The 25,408-nt window shown below is 30.5% G+C and overlaps 1 protein-coding gene across 1 annotated transcript; it reads left to right on the top strand.

Moving 5' to 3' along the window:
• Nucleotides 1-1,013: 1,013 nt before the first annotated feature.
• On the top strand, nucleotides 1,014-23,596 carry Non1 (nucleolar GTP-binding protein 1). Its single transcript, XM_076453604.1, has 18 exons — nucleotides 1,014-1,351; nucleotides 1,694-1,864; nucleotides 5,853-5,956; nucleotides 6,868-6,951; nucleotides 7,813-7,966; nucleotides 8,718-8,810; nucleotides 10,103-10,252; nucleotides 10,989-11,030; nucleotides 11,840-11,905; nucleotides 13,111-13,308; nucleotides 13,972-14,055; nucleotides 14,872-14,923; nucleotides 15,644-15,741; nucleotides 19,075-19,187; nucleotides 19,377-19,464; nucleotides 21,022-21,090; nucleotides 21,685-21,816; nucleotides 23,391-23,596. Exons 1-18 carry the CDS (start codon nucleotides 1,292-1,294, stop codon nucleotides 23,541-23,543), a joined length of 1,911 nt encoding a protein of 636 aa, XP_076309719.1. The 5' UTR covers nucleotides 1,014-1,291; the 3' UTR covers nucleotides 23,544-23,596.
• The last annotated feature ends 1,812 nt before the right edge of the window (nucleotides 23,597-25,408 follow it).

Raw genomic sequence — 25,408 nt, 5'->3', positions numbered from 1 at the left:
TTGTGTTTTCTATAATTATGCTGCGTTTGTTTGATTTGTAGTGTTCAAAAACGTGTGAAGGTGTTTCTTTTTTTTTATGTGTGTGTGTGTGTGTGTGTGTGTTTTGAATAGTTTCCATTCTTCTACACAACACATGCTTAATTTTTTTTAATCGCATTAACTTGATACACCCGAACATTAACTTCACCTGTGAACAGGAAAAACTAACCAAATGGCATTTCTTAATCTCAAAATCACTAGAACTGATACACAATTCAAAACAGAAATCCACAGAAAAATCACCCATACTGGATTATACATTTCCTGGGACTTAGCACATGAAACAAATAAAAAAACTCAACATATTAAGAAACAAAAAAACTATGCTCACCCAATAAAATTAACGTTGAAATCAACAAAATAAAGATAGTTCATAAACATCAGTACATTTCCTCAAAAAAACTGTGGAAACAATTATACGCACACACCTAGACCAACAACAAACAATAAATCCTATGATACAACAAACTACAAAACCTTATACTGCTGCATGCAATATATTCCTGAAATCGGCGAATAAAATAACCAACATTTGGAAAAAGATTATAACAAAACACAACATTCCAGTAAACACGAAATTTACTCAAAAAACAGGTACAAAACTAAAGTCCATACCATGTAAATATTACACTAGCAAACACAATACCAAGATAATTTATAAAATACAATGCAATAACTGCAACGATTTCTGTATTGGAGAAACAAGCAGAAAAATAGAAACCAGATGCAAAGAACAACAACAACAAAAAGAGCCACCTCAGCACGTTTTCGAACACTGCATATCAAATAAACACAACATAACCATAGAAAACACCTAGATATTAAGTAGAGAAACAAATATAAACAAACGCGAAATCAAAAAAAAACCCTACTTCTACAGTAACTAAAACCAAAATTAAATCAATCTAAACGATCACCTTTATACTTATACTAATTAATAACCTAACATTCACCTGCATTGCCCCCTATAATCCCATACCCGTTTATACTCTCGTCTTCTAAGCCATGTGTTCGGCATCGGCCACTTACAAATTCTTTCTTTCTACGCGTGAAGATGATTGAGGGAGGTTGGAATGTTGTCTTTTTGCTTATCAATAATTGTGTTAATACCTATAAGAGCCGTTCTGAGATACATTTTTATTTCAATTAAATTAATTAAAAACCGAGATAGAGCGCTTCTATCGGCCAAATTGAATACGAAGATCGCCACGTGGGCAGAAGAACATTTTTTGCCATTTTTGTCAGACGTTGCATGTTAAAGAACATGGCGCATTATAATTTTAAGAAAATAGCTGTGGTCCCAACATCTAAGGTGAGTAATTAGGTTTTGATAAATATTTTTAATATTTATTTGTTATAATTTCAAAACATTAGTTTATGAAGCTTTAATATAATGTTTAAGTGCAAATTAACAGTTATATGGTGTAACTTGAGTTTATGTTGTTGAATTTTATTAATTTTTAGTCAAGTCTGCGTGGTGAGTGTAAATGAATAAATCTAATTTCATCGTTGCAAGTAGTTGTTTTTATGATTAGAATTGTATCGCCAGATAAAAACTATGAAATTAGTTATACTTTTAAACCTGTATTTTCATTGCATCTATGTGTATGTGTATTTTGTCGATACTATATTTCATGACGATTTTGCACAATAGGACTTCGTCGACATTATTTTGTCGAAGACTCAACGTAAAACTCCTACAGTGATACACAGACATTACAAAGTTAACAGAATACGGCAGTTTTATATGAGAAAAGTTAAATTCACCCAACAGAATTTTCATGATAAACTTTCTCAAATTTTGACGGACTTTCCTAAAATTGAGGTAAGCGGGTTTTATTAATTATGACTGATAGAATTACGATAAAATCGTGTTAAATGTACTAAGATTATGTGAGTTACTATCAAATATTGTTTCGTCTTGGTTTTCTTAATTTTTATTTATGAAACATTTTCACCTTGTTAACTTTTCGTAGCTCTTAAAGATAAATCAAAGTAATTATACCAGTAGAGGGTTTTGATTATTTTTAAATGAAAATAAAAATTCACACTATTGGATTTCACACTTACAAATTAGTAGATTTACATACACTGTAGGTTGTTATTTAGTTAATAAAAAGTTAATCAACCTTTTGCACCACACTATGTATAGTGTAAATGATTTATAGCAAATTATTTCTATCTGATACATTAAAGTAAGATATAATGTCTCAGTAAAGTTCAGTAGTTTTAAACTTTGTTATATAAATAATTGAAATGAAAATTGTCAATAATGAAGTGTGAGGTTGACTAAAAGTATAGGAGAAATCAATATTGTAATCAATAGTAAGCTATACTTGTTCTACATAATGCAGTAGATCCATTGTTCATACCACTTTTATGATGCTATTATAGAAAGTTTTGTCAAAATAAACTTTCATAGATTTTATTACCATTGTATCTAGTGTTTTTTCTTTTTTATACTACTATAGCAAACATTAGTACACTAGACACACCCAGTGATATGACGTAGCCAAATATTGTCAGGACAACATATTACCTGATGAAACTTTGTAGAATGGACGGCAACTGCCTGTTGTGGAGATGCAAATGTAGGATGACGTTTGGAAAGTCTCTGCCTTTCGTCTTCAAGTTTACTGACCTGAAGACAAAAGATGGAAGATTTTCGAAATGTCCTCTACACTTGTCTCCACAACAGGCAGTTGCCATCCATTCTACAAAGTTTCATCATGAATACTCTGCCTAAATAATTACCTAAACATTACCTATTTAAGCCTGATTTTAAGCAAAGCCCAGTCAACATCTAGTGTGTTTGCATTTCATATTCATTATTTTTTGACACGCTATTGGTTCAGGAATCACGAATGGGTTTTAAAGTTGGATGTTTTCAAATAATAAAAACTTCTGGATCCACTGAAACCATCCAGACTAAAGAACATGAGAGCTATTGTATGATGTATTATTGGTCCAATCAGTTTGAACCAACACTTTTTATCATTTACCAAATGGCATAGGACAGGTTTAACAATCAGCCCAATTTTTTGTTTTAAAAAACTGATTTATAATTATTTAGAGTACAGTTGCCATGACACAAACCATGTAAATTTATCTGTTGGTACTAAAGATGTTTTTCATACGTTTGGTGTACAGTGATAACAAGAGGTTTGTATATTTGGAAGTTCAACTACACACTTGTATTCTTCTGTGGCTGTTAACTGTAATTCTTTGGGGCTAATTACTATAGTTTGAAACATATTCTGGTATCATAACCATTATTTTTCAATTTATGTGTGTGCTACAATAACTTTATTTCTGTAAAAGTTAACATAACCAATTATAAATAATCGGTGTTGTTGATACTTAAGTTGAATTATATAGTTTAGTTATTTAATCTAGTTCATAACATAAGTCATTGTCCACACTCAGCAAGATTTGGGTAATGTTTTGAACAGTTCGTTGATTGTATACCAGTGGACTGAAGAGCCTTTGTATTGAATGAAAGGTCTTATAACTTAATATGACACGTAATGTGATTGCATATTTGACATTTATCTTTGTACTAAAGTTATTAGAATATTTTTTAAGCTGACTTTAAACCATGATTTGTGATTTTTTTGGTTGTATTTGCAAAAACCACAATTTGTACTTTCTGTTTAACATTTTATTGGAAATAAATGCTTCTACAGTATACAAATAATAAAATTCACAGTATGTAGTTTTACTCAAAATATAAATGCTCATTAAAAATAAGCTTGTATACAAATTGTAATTTTAGTAAATTGCAAAATTTATAGCACTTCAATATTTCATTAAACAAATTTTAAATTATTTTTTAAATGTAATAAATGTGTACTATCTGCTTGACTGTAAAAGTTTGAGAGCACACAAATTCAGCTCTTCAGGAAGTTTATTCTTTTGAGCTTGCACATGTGTGCCAAAGAATTGTAAGGAGAAAATACCTCAATGTTAACATTGTATTTTACATAATGTTGCTTCTCCTGACAAGTTGTGCCACCAGATATAATGTTATGATTGGGATCCATGTTTTATCAAAGTTTACGATTAATACACCTGTGATATATATTCATATGAACAATTTTAAAGTACTCAAGTTAATTTCTCATGTTAGTAAAAGAAAAGCCCTCTAAGGTTAGTTGAGAAGCAGGTGAAATACTTACCAGTGCAGATAGTCTTATTTGTAATCTTTTATGCTAATTTTAATTGTTGACTGAACCTAATGAAGACTAAGTTGGTCAGATAACTAAAGTTGGAGCTGTGAAACTAAAGGTACGAATCTTAACTTACCAAATGTTTTCGCAATTATCTGCAAGCTTTATATACACTGTACAAAAAATAAGTTTCCACTAAAAATGTCTGAATTTACAAATATTTTACATAGTCTGAGCAAAGGGAGATTTTCATTTCAAGGCTAATAAAAATACTTTATCAATCTACTGTTTTCATATCTTGTTTTCATAATTATTTATGTAGAGCTGGGCAGTTTGTGGTAATTGCAAGTTGATTGAACAGTACAGTGTTTCTTGAACTGTGGTATGCACAAAGAATCAGGATTAGAATTGATGCTAACAGTTGAAAGCCAGTAATTATGGAAGATAGCCTTTAACTTTGCCATAGTAAAAATAAGGAGTTTAGTAGCAGTACAGATTAAATTTGAACACTGTGTATCAACAAGAAACAGACAAAAGTGGAATGTTTTAATTTCTTAGACAGTTGGAATAATCTACAGTAGCAATAATCAAAACCCTAAGTTTAATTTGTGGAGTTTGGTGACAGTAAATTATTAGAGTAATTCAAAAAGATAATGTTCTTTGCCCTGATTGCATTAACAGTTTCAGCATGAACTTATCTCTATTTTCTTATCTTACTGTACTTTATGTCAGGAATCCCTAATCATTTAAAAGTAATAAATTACAGTGAGGGAAAATTAACTTTTCTTAGAGCTAATGTATATAGTATTGGGTCTAAAGTCATTTTGTACCAGCAACAATGTAATTTTAGACTTGTTTTTCTGAGTTTGTCAGGCTAGACAGAGAACCTTATTTATACATCTGGCATACTCTTCTGAGCCTTCTTGATTTTTGCAAATTTGGATCTGCAAAGTAAAATTCATGTAGCTTTCAAGTATGCATTATATAAAAAATTTGGTAGAAAACAGAATATAAGATACTGAAGGTCATCTTAAGTATGCTGTTTACCTTAACTACATATTTTTTCTGTTTCTGTATTTACAAAATCAGAGTCATGTAAAAATAGCATTTCAGGTCTGTCTCTTGCACGTGAGCTTTACAGGTAATGAGGATGCACAATATTATGTTTTGTGAATCAATATTCAAGGGTGTTACAGTTTGGTTCCCATTACCTTTAAACTTGATTGCCTTGTCTGTATATGACAAAGCTACAAAGGCTATTTATCACTTACTAATTTTGAATAGCTGGTAAGAGAGATGGAAAATGGCTGACAGCACCGATTGTCACTTTGTTTTTATTTCTTGTATGTTCCAAGTTTTGAGAACCTGTTTTGGTGTGGCATGTTTCAAAGCAGTGTAGTACAAGTGCTGCCCCACTTGTATTAAAATAATAGCTTTTAAAAGAAAAGTATATTTCATTTTAATATGGTTGCTGAGCACTTAATGTGAACTCACTGGCCATTGAGCAAAATAGATGGAACATTGAGAGTTGAAAAAGTGAAAAATATTAAACTTAAAATTTGTCTTCAAATTATGCGTCATCTGATTAGCTAAATGTGAGGGTTGAAAACATGGTTTAAGAATTCAACATTTTCTTATTTTTAGGATATTCATCCATTTTTTGCAGACTTGATGAATGTTTTGTATGATAAAGATCATTATAAACTTGCACTTGGACAACTGAACACCGCTAGACAACTCATAGATAAGTATGTTTTTCTCAATTTTGGATGTGTATTAATTACTTTACTAATATGTGCAAGATGAAAAACTAATTACCCTATCTTGTAAAAGTACATTATACATTTCAAACATTAAACATAAAGTCTGAATAAACAACACAAATCAAGATTTACATGTATTTATACTAAAGTTATTCAAAAATGTTTAAAAGTGAGTAGTTTCTCGAGATTTGCTACTGTAATGTAAATCACTTTCATGTATCAGCCCCCAAATATAGTCTCCCATCATGTTTTCGCTATCCTTGGTAGGTGGCAAAGTCCAGTGTATCTTGGTAGAAGCGCTTTCCTTTACTCTTCTGAGTATGCTCCTATGTTCTCCTTGAAAACATCAAGGATATGGACTTTAGGGACTTCCTAGTCAATTTTTCTGTAGTTCTTCACCAGAGCCTCAACCAGTTCCACAAAATTTTTTGGCCTTTTGAGCTTCTAATACAACCCAAGTGTTAATACACTTGTTTCCTAAAACTCAATTTTATGCTATACAACTCATAAGTATGTTTTTCTCAATTTTCTAGCTACCTAGAATCTACCTAGAATAGGTGGGTAAATTTGAAAATTTCTTTTCCATTTACTTTAGGCATAAGCAACTGGGAAATAACACTTTCTGCCCGGGAACAAGAAAAAGTAAAAATTTTGTTACATAATGTTATTGCTCCATTTGAAGATGCTTTTGTACAATCAAATATTCTTGATGACCCATGTCTCAATGGCTTTCTAAACATTTTCTGTGCACCAAATTGTATGTAGTTACATGACTAATATGTATATAGTTTCTAAAATGTACAACCCACAAGTGAAGTGGAAATAGTGACAAATATTTTAATTACTGAGCTTTGTAATCGACAAACAAATGTAAAATAACTTGAATTTAATTTTAGTGTTGCACGAGACTATGTAAGATTGTTGAAATATGGAGATTCATTATATCGCTGTAAGCAGTTGAAAAGAGCAGCATTAGGAAGGTGAGTTATAAAGTATTTGCTTGTCAGCTCTGTGGCTGACATGAAACATTAGTTAACTTTAAAATGTCAGTAACATTACAAACCTCACTAATAGTACTTTAGCTTTTACATAGATTCAAGTTTAAAACAGATGTTTATGGAAAAGCATCTGTGTCAGGTCATGATGCTATTCTACATACCTCATTTGTGGAAATATTATTTAGCTTTGAGAAGTTAATTAAAAGTACTGCAATAATTCTGTATACTTTTGTAAATTTGTTTGTTGATTTAACAGTGTGTAAACCAGCTGATTCATTCTTTAAAATCCATCTGAATCTAGCCTCACTAGTGTTACATACAATAGCAGAAATTTATGATTAATGGTTAATCACACAAAAATATTCTTGAATTATCTGATTTATTCTTAAAACACACTGTATGATAGCCATACTTTCACTGTGAAGGTGTTGGAGACTGGTGTGTTAGATAAAACAGAAAGATCAATTAGCAGAACTATTATGTGTAGTTCTGTCCAGTCGGCTTTCTGACAAATATTTCCCCATTAGAAATTACAGATGTTTGTGACATCACTACTACTACCAAGTTTCACTTCATGGCCAGTGTGATGTGTAAAAGAATTTTCACGTGCAGAAATATTTTTTTTCTACAATTATCATAAGAATTCAAGCTAATGTGCAAGTTTTTTAAACCATGTGGTCATCATTTCATATAGTCAGATGTGGGTGACTTTATGATTGTATTTTTTTTAATATCATTTAGTGAAAATTTTAGGTGTTTTTCTTCATAAACTGGTATGTTTGTGAAATTTCACTTGTTTTTTAAGTGTTATTTTTGTGATATTTTGGTTTGGGTTGTTTGCAGAATGGCCACAATTATGAAACGACAAAACCAGTCCCTTCAGTATTTGGAACAAGTGCGGCAGCACGTTTCAAGATTACCATCCATAGATCCAAATACTAGAACACTTCTAATTTGTGGATTCCCTAACGTAGGGAAGTCTAGTTTCATCAATAAGGTAAGTTATTAGACCTGTGAAAGACATTATAAATACAGAAGGTTGATTGTTTTCATTAACTGTTTTTGAATATGCAAATCAGAAAACTGCAAGAGAATTGCAGCTGATATAAAGTTATGGTAAAATAAAATTTTGTATAATTACTACATTTTGATTATAAATATCTATTCAGATTTAATATTTCAAATTTTCAAGTTAAAAATGTCCCCTGTACTTTTAATGGCATTTGCAAACAAAAGAATATTGATAAATTTGTCTTAGTACACTGAATGTATAGAAAGAGATTTGCAAGAAACTAATCCATCTATGGTAAGGAAAGTGTGAGAAATCAGGAATGTCATTGTATCCATTGAAGTAACCATGAAAGTAGTAGAACTGTAACATTTGATATAGTAAATATATGTTCATGAAATATTTCAGGTTATTATTACTGATAACGTTACAAGACTTTCATACAGAGATTCCAGACTTTTTAAAGATTTGCCCATGAAATTTTATCTCTTGGAATATAGTCTATCAAATATGCAAAGTAATAATGTTGCTGTAATAAACAAAATTGTTTTAAGCATAGTTGTTTACAAGAAAAACTTGTTGAATAGGTATGATGAACCTAGATCCAACTCTAAGGTTTTTAAGAACCATTGATGTAACCTAAAGTATCTGACCTCTGTTGTTATTTTTTTATATACACATTTTTATGCAACAAGCTGTCTTAAAACATTTTTTCTGTTGTTTTATGCTCTGTATGTAGATTACGAGGGCAGATGTGGATGTGCAGCCTTATGCTTTTACCACAAAATCTTTGTATGTTGGGCACACAGACTATCAGTATCTCAGATGGCAGGTGAGTTATGGGTGAAGCTGGTATTTAGCTTTTGTAAAAAAATTAAAATATGGTAGTCTGAATGTTAAAAGATTACCTAGGCTTGTAGGGATAGAAATGATATAAGTTATACTTACTCGAGGGAAAGCTATCAGGAAGATTATTTCTTCATTTAAGTTGTATTTTTTTGTGTGGGTTTTATTTAACTGTGAATTCCTTCAGTTTCACTGGTTATGACTAGAAGAATATGGATGGACCATGCATTCCCAATCAGGAAAGCCAATTAAAAAGGTGGAAGTTCTTCAGGAATGCTATAAAGTGTAATATTTTGATCTCTTCTTGGGCTATTTGTTAATAGTCATTAGATTTTGTTTAAGAGTACACTGTTCTTAAATGTGTAGGGACTTCAATGGGTATAAACAAATGGTGGATTTACTGAACATTTTATACAGCATACAAGGTTTTAAAAGAATTTAATGTTAAACTGTAGAATAATGTAAGTTTATTTGTTGGTAGTATTAAATATGGTATTTTTATCTATAACCAAGATAAAGCAGAAAGATGTGTATGAGTTAGTGTTGATTTACGTATTTATAAAAGTATAGGCCATACCTAAAGGCTTAACTAATAGGCCTAAGTCAAGTTGGCTTAGTTTGGTATCTGAGGTTATTTTTATTATTCTAAAATTCTTGTATTTAAGAATCACTGTGGCAGTAAATATACTAATGTGACTGCAGATCTCTTGTAGTCTGATAAGATTCTAATTTTTGTTTTACTTAATTTTATAAAAAGAAAAATTTATACATAAAACAAATTTTAGTACATGCAACTGAAATTAAGTTTTTGCACAGTAGAGATCTTTCTAAAGATTACTCCTAATTTTTAGTGACAACATTTTTAAAAATTAAGTTTTTTAAATTTAAATATGCAATTTAGAATGAATAATATTGCCATGCGCATGAAATAATTAGTATATAATTTTACACTTTCTATTCTTGGTATCTTTTTCTGTGATTTTAAATTTGTTCCTTAGTTCATGTGGAAATGCTTTTGATGTTTAGCCAAAATACACGATTCAAAGGAGATATTTGTGGCATATTAAAAATGTTTGTACATGATCTAGTGATGTAATTGAGGTGATTAGGAAGATATTAGAGGATGCTTTTTCATGTTTCTTGTTATTTTGAAAGATTTGGGAATATTAAATCTGAAATTTGCAGATGTAAAATAAACTTAACTTTTTTTCTTTTTTTTTTACAAATAAAACAAGAATCACTGAGGTTTTAGTCTTATTTCTTTCATTATTTATGAAGGTAATTGACACTCCTGGAATATTAGATCATCCGTTAGAAGATCGAAACACCATTGAGATGCAAGCCATCACAGCTTTAGCACATCTTAGAGCATGTGTTCTATACATATTAGATGGATCAGAACAGTGTGGACACACTTTGGAAGAACAGGTGTAGTTTTTTAATATTGTGTATAAATACCATATGGGGAATATTGATGTGCGTGATCTGGTTATTCCCAGTATATCTTTTAAAGTATGTTTAAAATAGTAAAAACTTTAAATGTACATAGTTTTTCACACCAAGTTATCTAGCCATAAAAACCCTTAAGTTTGCAAAGATATCTTGAGAGACAAATTCTGTCCATCCACCTTGACATGAAGTTACTGATTGTTTAGCAATCTAAATAATTGTCAATAAAATTCTTAAAGTACTGAATTAACAACCATTTGAGTAGGTGTGATGAACAAAGATCCAACTCCAAGGTTTTTAGAAACTTTTGACGTTACCCAAACTGTCTGACCTCTCAAATTTGTGTGTAACCTATATCCCAAAGGTAAATGTTTTTTAAGAGATTAATGCCCACTAATATTACATATCATTGAGTATTAGCCTTTCAATCAAAATATAAACTAACTTGCATAGTTACGTAAATTTCATTTTAAAAACAAATAAGGAATTTTTCAGTGTTGCACCTTTGCACACGTATATAAATTTATAAACGTGGTAAATATAGGTTGGTTGATAGTCATCTACATGCCTCTTGGTACAAAAGCTGTTAGAATGTGTATGTGTGGATCTCTGATTTTGGTTTTTTATTAGTAGTAAGCATATGGGAAATTATCTTGTGTAATGAGCACATTGTGTTTATTGAAACTGAAATCAGAATTCAAACTTTCTTCTTTAGGTCAACTTGTTCCACAATATAAAGCCTTTGTTTGCCAACAAGGTAAAGTATTTTATGGTGTTGTAGTCCATATGGTGTTAAAATTGTTTAAGAAATATAAAAAATATATTAATAAGAATAAAACATTTTCCTAAAATGTCATTCAGCCTCCTATCTTCTAAATAATTACTTGTATCTGTGTGTATAAAGTATTTCATTAAAATGCATTTGTATGAAGTTATTGGAAATTTTCATTTAAACTGTTTTTGTGCTCTTAGTCATTGGTACGTAGAGTATATACTCCCTGTGGACTTAATTTCAAAGTAATACAATAGATAGAAAGGTTACTTGTATTTAGCTACCTTAATTTAATAATTGGAACTTAATCTACTGGTTTAATTAGAAATTGAAAGACATGCCAGTGTTATGTTGAAACATGCATAGCCCCCTCCAAAAACAGTTGTAATAAGTATAAAAAACCAAGTCATTTGCCAACTTATTACAACCCATCCCTATTTTAAGAGGAGTGTACCCTATATTTTTTTTAAGTTGAAACATATAACTGGGTTATTTTCATTTGACTAATATCATTTTACTATATGCTAAAGGTAATTCACTGTTGTACTTTCAATATCATAGGATGCATTAGAAAACTTATTGGTACATGATTAGAACAATTATAAAGCATTACCTTAATTGCGTTTAATGCTTAAAAATATTCGCATACGTGCAATAGTACTTTAATACATTATATTCTCAATTTTTACATTTAATATAACTTAGTCTTACTTTCTTTGCAAAACCACATTGGTTACTTAAAGCATCAAGTAAAAAAATTGCATTTTTAACTTAACTGATTTTCAATCTTACAGCCTATTATTGTTGTGAATAACAAGGCTGATGTTCTGAGACTAGAAGAATTACAAGATCATCAAAAGGTTTGGACAATTTGTTTTTTAATATTAACCATTTGAGTGCATAGTTAAATTTTGGGTGGGTTCTTTAAAGGTGTTGATTATCCAAATGAAATGTTTAACTTGACCTTTTTCACTATCAAAAGCCACTAGTTGCACTTTTTACTTGGTTATGTATACACAGGCAGTATTAAAGTGGTAAGCTCAAGGATTTGAATATCCTTATTGTCACACTACAAGAATAAATTGTTGTGGCACTATGGAGTAAATCTGCTTGTTGCACTAATGTCTGGTTGGATAAATCCAATTATAGCATGTAATGTGTTAATGACGGTAAAATATTGGATTGAGATCCTTAAAATATGACTGAATTTAAAAGTGAAACGTGTAAATTGTAAAATAGGCCATTAAATCAAGTTTAACAGTGTACTTTAATCACAAAATATTACCTGTGTGATTACTGGGGTTGAATTTGTTTATGGTAATAGGAATTTTTCAATTGTTCAGTAAATATGATTCTCGTAAAACACGTTCTTGTTAACTGTACTGAGTTAGTCTACGCATGTGCTCTAATACTGAACTGAAATTTTTTTAATGTTTTTCAGGACTAACTTAATATTAAACATATTTTAATACTTTGTGTTAGAGATCTTAAAATAATGTAAGCTTTTGTGTTTTATGTAGTTTGTAGTTATATAGCTTAAATCTCACTTAAATGTGAGCTTGTGAAAATCAAACATGATTCAAGTATGTCATAATTAACATGTGCACATTTGTATGTAATATGTGATTAGCAAAATTCGTACCTCTTGAGGAAGTTGGAAATGTTACTATGCGATTTGTCAGAACAATAATTTTTGTAGAACAGCACGTGTTCTTGTATCTTCACCAATCTCTGGTGTTGGATACTATATACATGCAATAGAAATTAGAAAGATAAATTAGCAGAACTCTTAGAGGTTTTGTCTAGTCGGCTTTCTTATAAATGCTTTGAAAGTATCAAAAGGAAGTTCTTTTTATAAAACTGTAGGCTTTATTGGGAAAAAATATTGTATTAAAAATTAGTATTTGTCTTGAAAAAGGTTATTGAGAACCAGAATTCAGTTGCCTGGAGAAAATGTTTTGTAAGTTTATTTCTAATCAAGATCTATTGCTTTATATGCATAGGTTAAGTTTAGAGCTTGTAATGTACGAGATCTTTAGATGACCTGAAATATTTAATGTTTCAGAAAATATTAGATTTTGAAAAGGAACAGGTACGTGTTATGGAAATGAGTACAGTAACAGGAGAAGGAGTGATCGAGCTTCGAAATCAAGCTTGTGAGAGTCTGTTAGCTCATCGTGTAGAACAAAAAATGAAGGGAAAGAAAGTTTCAGGCATTTTGAACAGGTTACATGTGTCTATGCGGAAGTTAAGAGATCATATAGTAAGTACTTGCTGTCATAGATTTGTCAATTTCAGAGTGCATCACATTTGGTTCATTTACATTTAAACCTATTTTTAGTTAATTTGGAATTTTTTTGTATTTAACTTAATGGGCTCAGTTGATTTAACCAATGACATGACCTCTTTTCACAAATTGTATAGATTTGATAGTAACTTTTAATAGTGTGTGTATCTTCACAAAATTTGGGAGTCTTTATGTATTTCTCACTTTTTTAACATATTTTAAAGAGCTTTAGTTGGCTAAACATATTAATGTTAAAACTTGTTATTGCAACTTTAATTTCCTTTCTTAGTATTGGCATTTCATTTTGCTAAACAGTTTATAGGTGTTTGAGCTTAAGTTGGCATTGGGTCAGTAGATGAAGTTGTTAGCTTGTCTTCAGTGTTAATGATTTTTAGGATATAACTTGGGTTTACTATCTTTATTAGATTTATGCCATATTTATCCTTCAGGTTCTAATTAGTCAGCATTGTGTTTGCTATGTTCAAAAGTAAGTTCTTAGTTTTTCTTATTGTTTTATGATATTAAAGTATTGTTTGCCCATTGCTTTTAAATGTTTTCCATCTTCCAGTACATATGCATGCACATTTATATCGTGTATTTGTTACCTGTTTGGTTTTTAATTATTTTTCTTAATTTTAGGAGAGGCCACCATTTATACCAGAGAAGGCCTTAACTCGTAAGAAATTGGTGATGGATGTGGATGAAAGACCTAAAAAGAAATTAGTATGTTTTTGTAATTAAATTTACTTCTCTTTTATCTGTGGTATTTTCAAATTACTGATTGTTATCAAGAGTATTAAGGTCTGTCATATAGCAAGATAAATTACAAATAATGCTTAATTGTTCTGAAAATGGGTTTGATGTGTAATATACAATGAAACACTAATAATTGAGAAGACAATACATATGCTATCCTCTGAATGTTGAATGGGCACCTTTCACTTCTTTTCATGAACTAGTTATACTGTATTAACATGTTATCCCGTTAACCAGTTCACACAAAATGTGAATTAATTGTTTAAATTTAACATTTCTTAACTGTTTCACAGTGCAGAGTTTGTAGATTATGCTGACTTTATGACCCCAAAGTAACCATCAGATTCAGTGCTATAATTTTTAATATCTTGTGTGTTTGTACATGAAATATGGCAAGCTTTCATTTAAATGTTAAGTCTTATGTCCAAAACAAAAAGTTTTAAGTATTTTTTATAAGGGGGTATGTCCCTGAATGTAATGGAGGCTAGGTGTTGACTGTTGCAAGCGCAAAGTATATAACTCCTGAAGCTGTTTGTTCTGTTTTCTTTACCCTGAATAACAAAGGACAGAAGCAATTAGAACAAAGTCAATTTAATGACTAATGACCATGTGTAAGAAAAACTGCATAGACTTAAACAATTTGATTTTGTTATTTGAAATAAAGGATCGTTGTAAATGTGTTCTTAACAAATTAGGATTTTCCAAGTACCAAAACTGAATGCTCAAGAGCCAAGCCAACTGAGCATGTGATCTAAAACTTTTTGTTTATTTTTATTTTTTTAGGAAAGAGATATAGAGTTAGAACTGGGTGATGATTATATACTTGACTTGAAAAGTAAGTGTTCTAAGTTCCTTTTATATCGTAAAATTGATTTCATTTGGTCTTTACACATACATTAGAAATTATTCATATTGTAAATGTTTTTATAGATTTTTATACTCGGAGCATTTAAACTTTTAAAATGTTATGTTGTTAAGAGCAAAACAAAGAAACCTAGTTTTGTTGAATTGGCTACTTTTAAAATGTGTAGAAATTTGCATTTAAGGCACTTGAGTATAAAAAGGTATTTGTTAAAAGAAACAAAATCTGGTAGCTCTAAACTAAATTTAAATAGCATACTTTTATAGTTGTATCTACAGAATTAGTAATAGTTCCATCATTTTATTTATCTCAAAACAAAAGAAAGCTAATCCTTAAGTTGTGAATATGAAAATAAAATAAAAACTGCAAAAGTTGAAACTGAAAAGTTCTTGTGATTGGAGTTTTTTGTAAATGAAGAAAATTACCAGTAATTAAAAGTAAGTTTCAGTATGTTTTATTGGTTGTGTTAAGGCTCATTTCTTGAAGCTTTCTGCTAGGAAGTGTGATGGAACTATTTTAAGTTGTACAAGTTTTTTATACTTCATACAAATAAAGTAGTACATGCAATATAATTAAGTCTTTGATATCAGAATGTGTAAAAGATGTGAATGAGTGCAACACTTTGTTTAGCGGATTGGTAGCTATTATCATTTGTAGGGCTATTTGTGAAGAACAATTAATTTTTGTTTTCAGAAAATTATGATTTGCCAGATGAACAGAAATATGATATAATCCCAGAGGTATGGCAAGGACACAACATCTCTGATTATATTGATCCAGAGATTATGAAGGTGTGGTTTCCTTTGTTTTCTTAATTTTATTTTAAAAAAATTAGTGATTACTATTACTTAATGTGGTTTAATTGAATGAATACATGGCTCACAAAAGTACCTGTAATTGTAGAAAGTCAAGGAAAACAAGTTCTAAGATTTTCAGTGCTGAATTTCCTTAACTTGTTTTTCATTTATTTTCCTGGAAAGCCCTAAATTTTCAGTTTCACACTATTAATAAGTACAGTAAAACCTATCTTGGGCAGAATTGTGAGGGACTGAGTAAAATTTCTGGCTTAGACAATGAACATGTATTTCCTTAAGTATATATAATTTTTTAGCGAAACTCTATACTTACTTGACTAAATAAGATGTTTGTGAATAGTTATACTGTTTTTGCTAAATTTATTAGAATAAGAACAAAAAGACATTCAAAATATACACAAGTACACAAAATCTTAAATTTATTTGAAGAAAGTGTCCAATTTCAACTTTCATAAGATTCACTAGAATCATAACAAACAAGTTCTGCTATCATCAAGATTAAATCTACAGTTTCTAAAACACTTATGCATTTGATTGACTTAAAAATGCAGTTGCATCTAACGCATCAATTTTCATGGTAATTTCAGATGCTCTCTTACAGTTTCCCATGTTTGTAATATGCTGAAGCATCAATTTTCTGTATTCCAGTTGAAAGACTAAACAAACATTTGAAAGTTGAACTTTTGGGTGGCAAGTTGCATTATTTAGGAAAAGTAGAATATTCCTATTTTCTTGTTCCATTCTTTTGTTTAATTTGTTCAAAAATTTCTTGAATATATCAGTTGTCATCCATGCTTTATTATTCACTTTCCATTCTATGGGAAGAGTATTCTTATTTAAATTTTTGAAACAGCATGGATTTTCACTATTTCCTATAACCCATGGTTTCTCTAGTTTTCCATCAACAAATGTGACCAGAAATACAGTGAATTGTTCTTTTGAATAATGACGGCAGAAAAAATAACTATAACCAATACTTACTGCAACAAAATGTCAGAATTTATTAATATTTAAATTATTAATTAAATAAGAAATTAATATTTAATCAAGAACATTTTTTTTTTTGCCATACTCAGGTTCTAGTCCTACTTGTTGATAGGTGAGGTAGGTGGAATGATAGTTTTCTATCTGCCTTACACAGGTTCCAGCATATAGAGTGCCTTTTATAAGAGAAATCTTGAGATAACGCTGCTAAATTTTGATTTTTTAGACAGGTTTTACTGTCTTCTATTGTGTCAAAAAAAATTGATTTTTTTAATGAAATAATTTTTCTAAAGATTTGTTTGAGAAAATTTGTGTCCTTACTAATCTGAGTTCTGAGTGCAAAGTGTGATTTGATGATTTAAAAAAAAAATCCTTTGTCCCAAATGTTTCAAATATGTCTAATTTCTAAAACCTCCTAAATTTCAAACATTTGTTTTCAGTGAGACTTGTTTTGTATACCCTAAATGTGGGGTCTGTCACTTTACCAACCTTGTAACCATCAAAAAAAAAATTAGAAATAACTATTCTTCTGTGCTACAGAGACTACATATTATAACACAAAATGTGTCATAATGCTATATACATTTTTATTATGCCTAGCTAGCATCACATAACTTGCATTGGCTCAGTGCATGTTCACTCATGTTACATGTCCTATAATATAAAACTGACCCTTAGTCTTCCCTGTCTTGACTGTGTTTTAGTGGACTAGTATTCTGTAATATACAATCACGTTTCAGTTATTATACATTATATATGTTTTTAGATTGTTATTATTTAGAAATAGAATATTTAACTTTTTTAATGTACAGGGTGTTCGGAAAGTCAGTGTGCAGTTTTGTAATCAGCGATAACAGTATTCATTCAGTCTATTTCAAGCCAGCAACTGATAGCAGTGTTTAGAAACAAAATAAGAAGGATCCAAGCCTGTGTTGATGCCAATGGGGGTCACTTCCAACATTGTTTATAATTGTCATTCATATTTACCTCCTGTATTCTATATTGAAACGTCTGTTAATAAATATATAAGTGCACAGTGACTTTCCGAACACCCTGTAGAACAAGAAATGAAGTAAAGCAAACAATTCTTTTAACTTCAACGTTTGAACTTGGTTGCTTCTGGGCATAGGTTGCTAGGCTTTTTGAAATTTCATATATGGAAATTATTTAAAAAATTTTTAGATGCAATTGAATAAGCAGTTCTTGTTCAGATGTCTTTTCATTCCAGTGCAGACTAGAAGTGATTTGCTTTATTTTAATTTACACTTTATTTGGTTTAATTTCCTGTATTTTTCATTTCAAAGCATTTATTTCCTCATTTTTTGCAATAAATCTTTCACTTGTGTGAAGTATTTCAAGCATGCATTCTGTAATTAATGTTACTACTTCAAGTGTCTACTTTGTCTGAAACCTTACTTCAGGCAACAGGTACAGGCAAACTTTCAAATATTTCATGGCACTTATTTGTAGGGAGTTTGAATGTTATGGACTACCTTTCTTTTCCTCTTTCAGCACAATGAAGATTCTGAGTGTTTGCCCCCCTCCCTCCCTGCACCTAGAGTTGCTCTGCCTTCCTGCTCCCTGTTTGAGGATTCTGTTAAGCCCTAGTCTAAATTTTTGGACTGTTTCTTGGGTATGAAGTGGTTTGTGGGCACCCATTGGCACTGCCTTTGGTGTCAGTGGTTCTCTGCTTTATCCAACAAGCATGTTGTGCTCCTGTTGGTTAATTAGTGAGATTATTTGCATGAGACATTAAAATCTGGTTGTAACAATGTAGATGAAAGGCTCGTTGCATGCATAAAGAGAAAAGGTTCTCATTTATAGAGGACAGCACTGAATGAGAATATCTAATCTTGTGGACAAGTGCCTATTGGAAATACATTGGAAAATTATAACTTCATAAGAAATCACTATCTTGAACTGATTGATAAAACTTTTTATCTCATCTTGAATAATACCTGTTTGTACTGTATTTATGTAATAAACTTTGTGCAGAAGTGAAATTAAAAAAACTAGTAATAAATAAGTAATAAATTATTTATTCTTTCTTTTTAAAGTAGGAAGTTTTAAGAATCCATCAAAAAATTAATATATTCATGATACATCTAATCCAGAGTTGACATGGTGTTTCATTGAATATCAGGCTAGTTGAAATGATACACAGTTGTGGTTGGGGCACTATATTTATGCAATCAATTTTCATGATCAACAAATTATTGTGGTAAAGAACCAGATAAATTAAGTGATTGTAATTTTTATCAGTTGTAAGTCATTTACTATTAATGTATTTTAGGGTTAATAAAGTTAAACTCTGGTTTTACACAGAAATTAGAGGAATTAGAAAAGGAAGAAAATTTAAGGACAGCTGCTGGATTTTATGATGTTTCTGAAAGCGAAGAAGATGAAGAAATGAAAGAAGTTAGAGAAATGGCAAAAAAGTAAGTGCATTACTCTCGTATGTTACACATAACTTGAATGAGGAATCTTGAAGTAGACAAATGAAAATACCTATTATATATGTCATTGTTTTGTAATAACTAGTTTTTTAAAATCTGCATGGTGGGTTAAAGATTTGGGAATGAAAGATTGTACCTTGTGTAATTAATTTTTTTTCTTGTGATAAACAGGATCAGAGAAAAGAAGGGACTCCTCAGGATAGAGTCCCAGTTAAAGAAGAGTAGTACTAAACCCAAGCTTCCGAGAACTGCTAAAAAAGTAAGATTCTTAGTATTTTAAATAAACCTTAAGTAAACTTTAGCATATTTTATAACCCTGAGTATGAAGTCTTGTTTTCATAATCTCCAAAACATCCCAAATTAACACCATGTTTTTTATTAAACCTTTCTCTTCACCCTTATCAATATACAGTGAAATGAATACTCTAAATACTTAATAAAGTGAATAATTCCAGTTCTTCCTCTGCACTGATTGCAGTATTTATCAGAAAGTAACAACTTACCTATCAGTTGAAATTATTCCAATGTTGTTTCAGTTTTATGGTATTGTCATTGTACTTTATATCCATTAAAGCCATAATCCTTGTGTCAGAATTGGAACCCAACTGACTTTTGTTTAGAACTAGTGTAAACAGCAATGGCCCGAATGTTTCCCACTGTGCTCAAGCTAGTAAGAACTTGAATGTTTTATTCTACTGAGAATGTTGCATTAAGTTGAGGCACAATTTTTAATTTTTAGTTGTTTGTTTAAAAAATACATAAAATGACTTTAGATACTTGCTTGGTTGTCTAACTGCTTTCAATAGAGTACAAATCATTGCTGTGCTTTTTTAAGTCTTGTGAACTTACTGTACTTCATACAGTTTCCAAAGTAAATTTTAAAAATGATTTTGCTTAAAGCCTCAAGTCTAATCAACACAAATCAGTCAGTTTTGATCTTTGGTTATAAACATGTTTGTTAGCCATGGAAAGTTGATTAGCAAATAATTCTGAAAGTCAGATTCTCTGGTAGATTTGATATATTTTTTTTATTCTCTATTGCTAGCTGTAAATTGTGTTTTACTGTACAAACAGCTTTTTATCATATGGCAACCAACAGTTTCAGAAGTAAAAACAATAACATAAATAATATAGATACTTCCTGTTTGTAATTACTGTTAAGGAAGCAGTGTTGTACAGTAATGTTGCTGTCAACAGTTCAGTCATGCATTTGAAGATGGTGTTAAATTGCTGGCAATAAAACTTGTAACTGTGCAGTTTCTCTACTTGTGGTCTATAGCAAATTGTGGTATATGGTCTGTTGCAGTACACTGATTATGTTTGTGTACATAGTAAGTAAATCTATGTTGTAAACATGTGTATGGATTAATAATTGTGGCTGTGGATCTTGGTTTTCATCACTTTTATATCTTGTTTCTTCTATGATAAGTGAATTGTGTGAAGTAATAATGCAACATCTTTATGTAGTTTGATATTGAAATTATAACTTCACAACAGGAGGTTAATTTCTTAAACGAGGGGGGGACCTTACTTTCCACTTATTCCCAGTGGGTTTTTTAATTTTTATGAAAATTTGACTATTTGTGAATGAGTGATACATTTTATGGTTAGAAGTCTTAAAATTCTGATGTGGTACAAAATTTAGTTTAGTTTTCAATGTAACAAAAAAAAGGTTGTCTGAAGTGGTGATCATAACAAAGATTTAAATGTTCTTGACCTAAGAATACATTTTAGAAATTAAGTTGGTAATATTAATTTTAAGCCTATTTTTAAAACGTGCATACAATGTGATCTTATAATTTAAAATTTTTTGTAGAGAGAGCGAAGCATTAGCCGATTGAAAAGTCAGATGGAGAGTCTCGGTGTTGACCTTGAAAGCAAGGAGGTAATGGTCATTTTGTGGCTACATGTATGTTTAATTATTTCATGATGTCAGAAAAAATGTTCAAGAAGTCTTGATACAAAATTAAAACCCAAGCACTTTTGAAAGTGCTCAGGTTGGAGTTTTATCATTTCATATTTTTTATTAATAACTAAATAGAAAAATGTTCTGGGTTAACCTAGTCTGGTCACTGGTGGTGATTATGTATGGTGTTAGTAATTTCTTTCATACCTGTGATTGATGGTCTGTGATGAATAAAGTTTCACCAACTCTTAAGACTATTAGTCTGTGAGGAGAGCCAATATCCTGAGATCTGATTGATGGGTATTTTAATATGAAAAGTAAACAGTAATTTTAAGTTTAGTTTTTGTGTATAAATTGATAAAACTAGGTTATGTGTGCATACAAATAATCTTTTAAAAAGAAAGTTTCAACAACCTAGTTTGTAAAGCTGCAAGTTAATGCTTATTAAGGTTCTAAAACATATTTTAACAGCTATGTCATTTTAACTTAGGATTACAGGATTACAAGCACAAATGTGTGATCATACAAAAATGTGTACGTGTAACATGTTTAAAAGCACTTGTTTTCTATTAGGCCCATTACATTGAAGCATCAGAATCGAGAAGACAACCTCGTGGTGTGAAAAGGAAACGAGTAGACAGTGAAGGCACAGTTCGGAGTAGTTCAAAACTCCCACGTGATAGATCTGGAGTTAAAGATGTCAAGGTAACGACTGCAATTGTAAAGTTCATTAAAATAAAGTTTGTTTTTGTTTAACTTAAATCTAGGGCACAGTATTCCTTTGAAAAATTATGAATAGTGGAGTTCTGTTAACACTTGGTGTAGACCAACAGATTGGTAACTTAGTGTACGATAACAATGGGGTTGGGGGGAAAATGTGCTCTTATACATAGTTCTGTCTCTGTTTCTGCATTCACATTAATGACAAGTGATGTTACTACAAGTCTTAAAACATTTGTGAAGTGTGTAAGGCAAAGAAAGATTGATTTGCATATCGTGGTCATAGTAGTTTAGACAGTTGAAAGTGGGAAGGTAGGAATTCTGATATGTATTTCATACCATGAGATCCAGAGGGTAAAAGAAAAAGGGCTTTTATTTTTTAAATGAAAGGGAAAAGATTTAATTCATTATTTAAAGCTGAGGATCCCACTAGTTTATTTATTATAGTATTTAAATCAACACTTTACAATGGGAATGTGTTTGTGTAAGACTACAGTAAATCAGCTGAAAGGAGGTGGCAGCTTTTAGGTGATATATAGTTAAAAACCAGTTACAAATGCAAGAAGTAATGGTTATTCTTGGCAGTGCATATGTTCAATTACAAATATGTAACATAGGTGACAATTATTTTTAAGACAAGATATAAAAATACATAATATATAAAGTGTAGTGTTAGAATTATGTGCATAATGAGTAGAGAAGGATATATGTTTCTGGGTTTTAATTTTTTTGAGGGGTTAGTCTCTCCAGAAACTTCAAATGTTATGTAAATCTGCACTCCATTCACAACAAAAACTGAAAAGGTAATTTCAAATCACACTTCACATAAGCCACCTCTTTTACTGAACTTGTTGACAAACATGTCAAATCATGGAAATAGTTCAAGTAAAACCCATTAAACATCAGCTCATTAATTATACTGAACAAAACCCAGAAGTAAAGGTGAAAAATCACTAGAAGAAACTGTCACAAATAAAAACTGAAGGAATTTTATTTATATGAAATCAATGGCACAAAAGTGTTATTACAATTGAAAGTGGAAGAGAACTGAATGCGGGAATTAAACAGTTTTCTAGTTTTTGAAAATTTAAGTGAAACGTGTCCAAAAGTTAAAATTATACAAAAGGAAACTGATATAAATTGGGAAAAACTGCAGAAGCTATACTGACCAAAAACATTATTAAAACAAATATTACAATTCCTTTATCTCTACTAAGATGTATGTCTTTGAGATTTTATAACTTGAATTATTTTCACATGTATTAAATGCGATTTAAAGTGTATTGCTGAGATTAGCTGTTGTACTTTGAAATTACAAGTGTAGTTATTGTACATTACCTGAAGATGGCAAGTTTTAGTTGGTTAATAAAATCTTTAAAACTGAAAGATATTGCCATTTGCTAAAGCGAAACTATTGCTTAGACTCAGCAGGTCAGCTATTAAAATTTAGTATGTATTGAATGTTTATTTGGCAGCCAGACTTTTAAAGTTGTATACAAAATTTATATACAGTAATTTTTTCTCTAGATTTGATAAAAGTTTGTTTTGTTTGTCTTCAGATGCAGAAAAAGGTGAAATTTTTATCCAAAAAGTCCCAGAGGAAAATGAACTTAAATGCACGAAAGGGTGAAGCAGATCGGAAGATCCCAACACTACAGCCCAAACATTTGTTGACAGGAAAGAGGGGTGTAGGGAAGGCTACTCGTCGCTAGTTTATACTCTTGTTATTTGTATAGAAATGTGAATAAATTAGAAATATAAATTATTTTGACTAGTTCTGAAATGTTTGTGGAGGATATTAGTCGTTCTCAATTTGATTCTGGGATTATATATTAAAAGTTGATGTTCCACATCTAAGTTTTCAGAAGAAACAAGTGTATTGCAGTAACATAACTATGTGAATATTAAACGTTGTTTATATAATACATTAAATGTCGAAATAGTGTTCAAAACACAACTGAGATAATCATTTTAGGAAGGTATATTAAAAGTTTAAATCAAGTTTTGCTATGGGAGATCGGGTGGACCCAATTGGTTTTTAAAACACATCATTAATTAAATGTTTCTAATTTACTTTGCTCTGCAGTCCATAACTGTTATCACTACATGGTCTGTTAATAATTGTACTGGCCAAAGAAAAATGGTGCCAATCCCACTAATGACTGCAAAAATCCGTATGTTTTGAATATAATGTTACCGTACATGATGTCATATAAGACGACCCCCTAATTTTCAAGTTAAAGTGTAAGTTTCAGATTATACTCGTTATATAAGACGACCTACTGAATCGTGCACTTTATTAGAAGAACCAAACGAATCTGTGAGGAATTGCTGTCCCATAGTCCTCAACCATTAGTTATTCGAAAGAAAATAGCGTAAATGCTTACAGTATAGGTAATTAAAACAGTGTAAAAGTTATATTATTATCGATTAAAACATTTAAAGTTTTTTTTATCGACAATTTCAACTAAAATTGTTGAGTTATTAAAATCTTTCAAAATCATATTCATCATCTGACATCAGAAGCTCATTAATTACATCTGATTTCAATTAGTTAGGATACCTAATTAGTGATAAGACTGTGTCTTGTTATTAAAAGACAAGATATTGTATAATATTCAGTGGAGATCTGACTGGTCCTTCTTATTTTATTCCATCACCAATACATTGGAAATCCTCCTTCCTATCTGAATGTATCGGATCCACTGATATAAACTTACCATACACAACATAATTAAAGTTTTACATTTCAAACGTGGTGTATAAGACGACTTCTAGTTTTGAGGAATTTTTTAAAGTTTTAAAGGTCTTTTACGGTAGAAATGTCACGCTATATTTTACCTAATCAGGATTAAAACTGTGTTAGCGGAGTATTCTAATTTAAGCACGTTGTATGAAATTTCGAAAGATCTAGCCCAGTTTAAGTTGTGTTATTGACAGGTTCATGTTCTCATAGGACCGATTAAACTATATTCATAGCTCAACCTACTTTGAGAAATTGTAATTTGTCTACACTCAGTCAATATTTTAACATTTGACCCTTTATGAATCCCTGCTTGAGTGAAGATTAAAGATTTGGCAATGCACAAACTAAGGCTTTGCAACAAATCTTTTAACGCAGTTGGATTTGGAAGTAAGTGTTTTTGGTGAAATTCCCGAAGAAACAAATGTAATCTCGAGCAACAACTAAATCAAAATCTTGGACAAATTAACGTCATTTGCAAGTATTATATGAAAGCAAATTTCGAAGTATTTTTTAACTTTTAAGGAAAGGTGAAACTTTTGTTTTTAAGTAGAAAGTTTTACAGTTTTCATATTGTGATATTTCTGACTTAACGGTACCATGCAATATATTGGTTTTATTTAAATTTTAGACCGTAAAAAGTTCCGTTAATCTGGAGTTTTTGTGTTTTGTTTTACGTACTAAAATTACACGAGTTTATCAGAGAAATAACGAACCCCTCGTTTTATTTGTAAGAAACACAGTATTTATTTTGAACTTGTATTACAATATAACGAAATAATGAATTCGTGTTGATTTTCGAGAAATACGTAACCCTAAAATAACAGTTTGTTT

This window comes from Tachypleus tridentatus, chromosome 9 (assembly GCF_004210375.1).
Source record: "Tachypleus tridentatus isolate NWPU-2018 chromosome 9, ASM421037v1, whole genome shotgun sequence".
Classification (NCBI taxonomy): domain Eukaryota; kingdom Metazoa; phylum Arthropoda; class Merostomata; order Xiphosura; family Limulidae; genus Tachypleus; species Tachypleus tridentatus.
The sequence above is the reverse complement of the archived record's forward strand: the minus strand, read 5'-3'. Positions and strand labels throughout refer to the sequence as shown.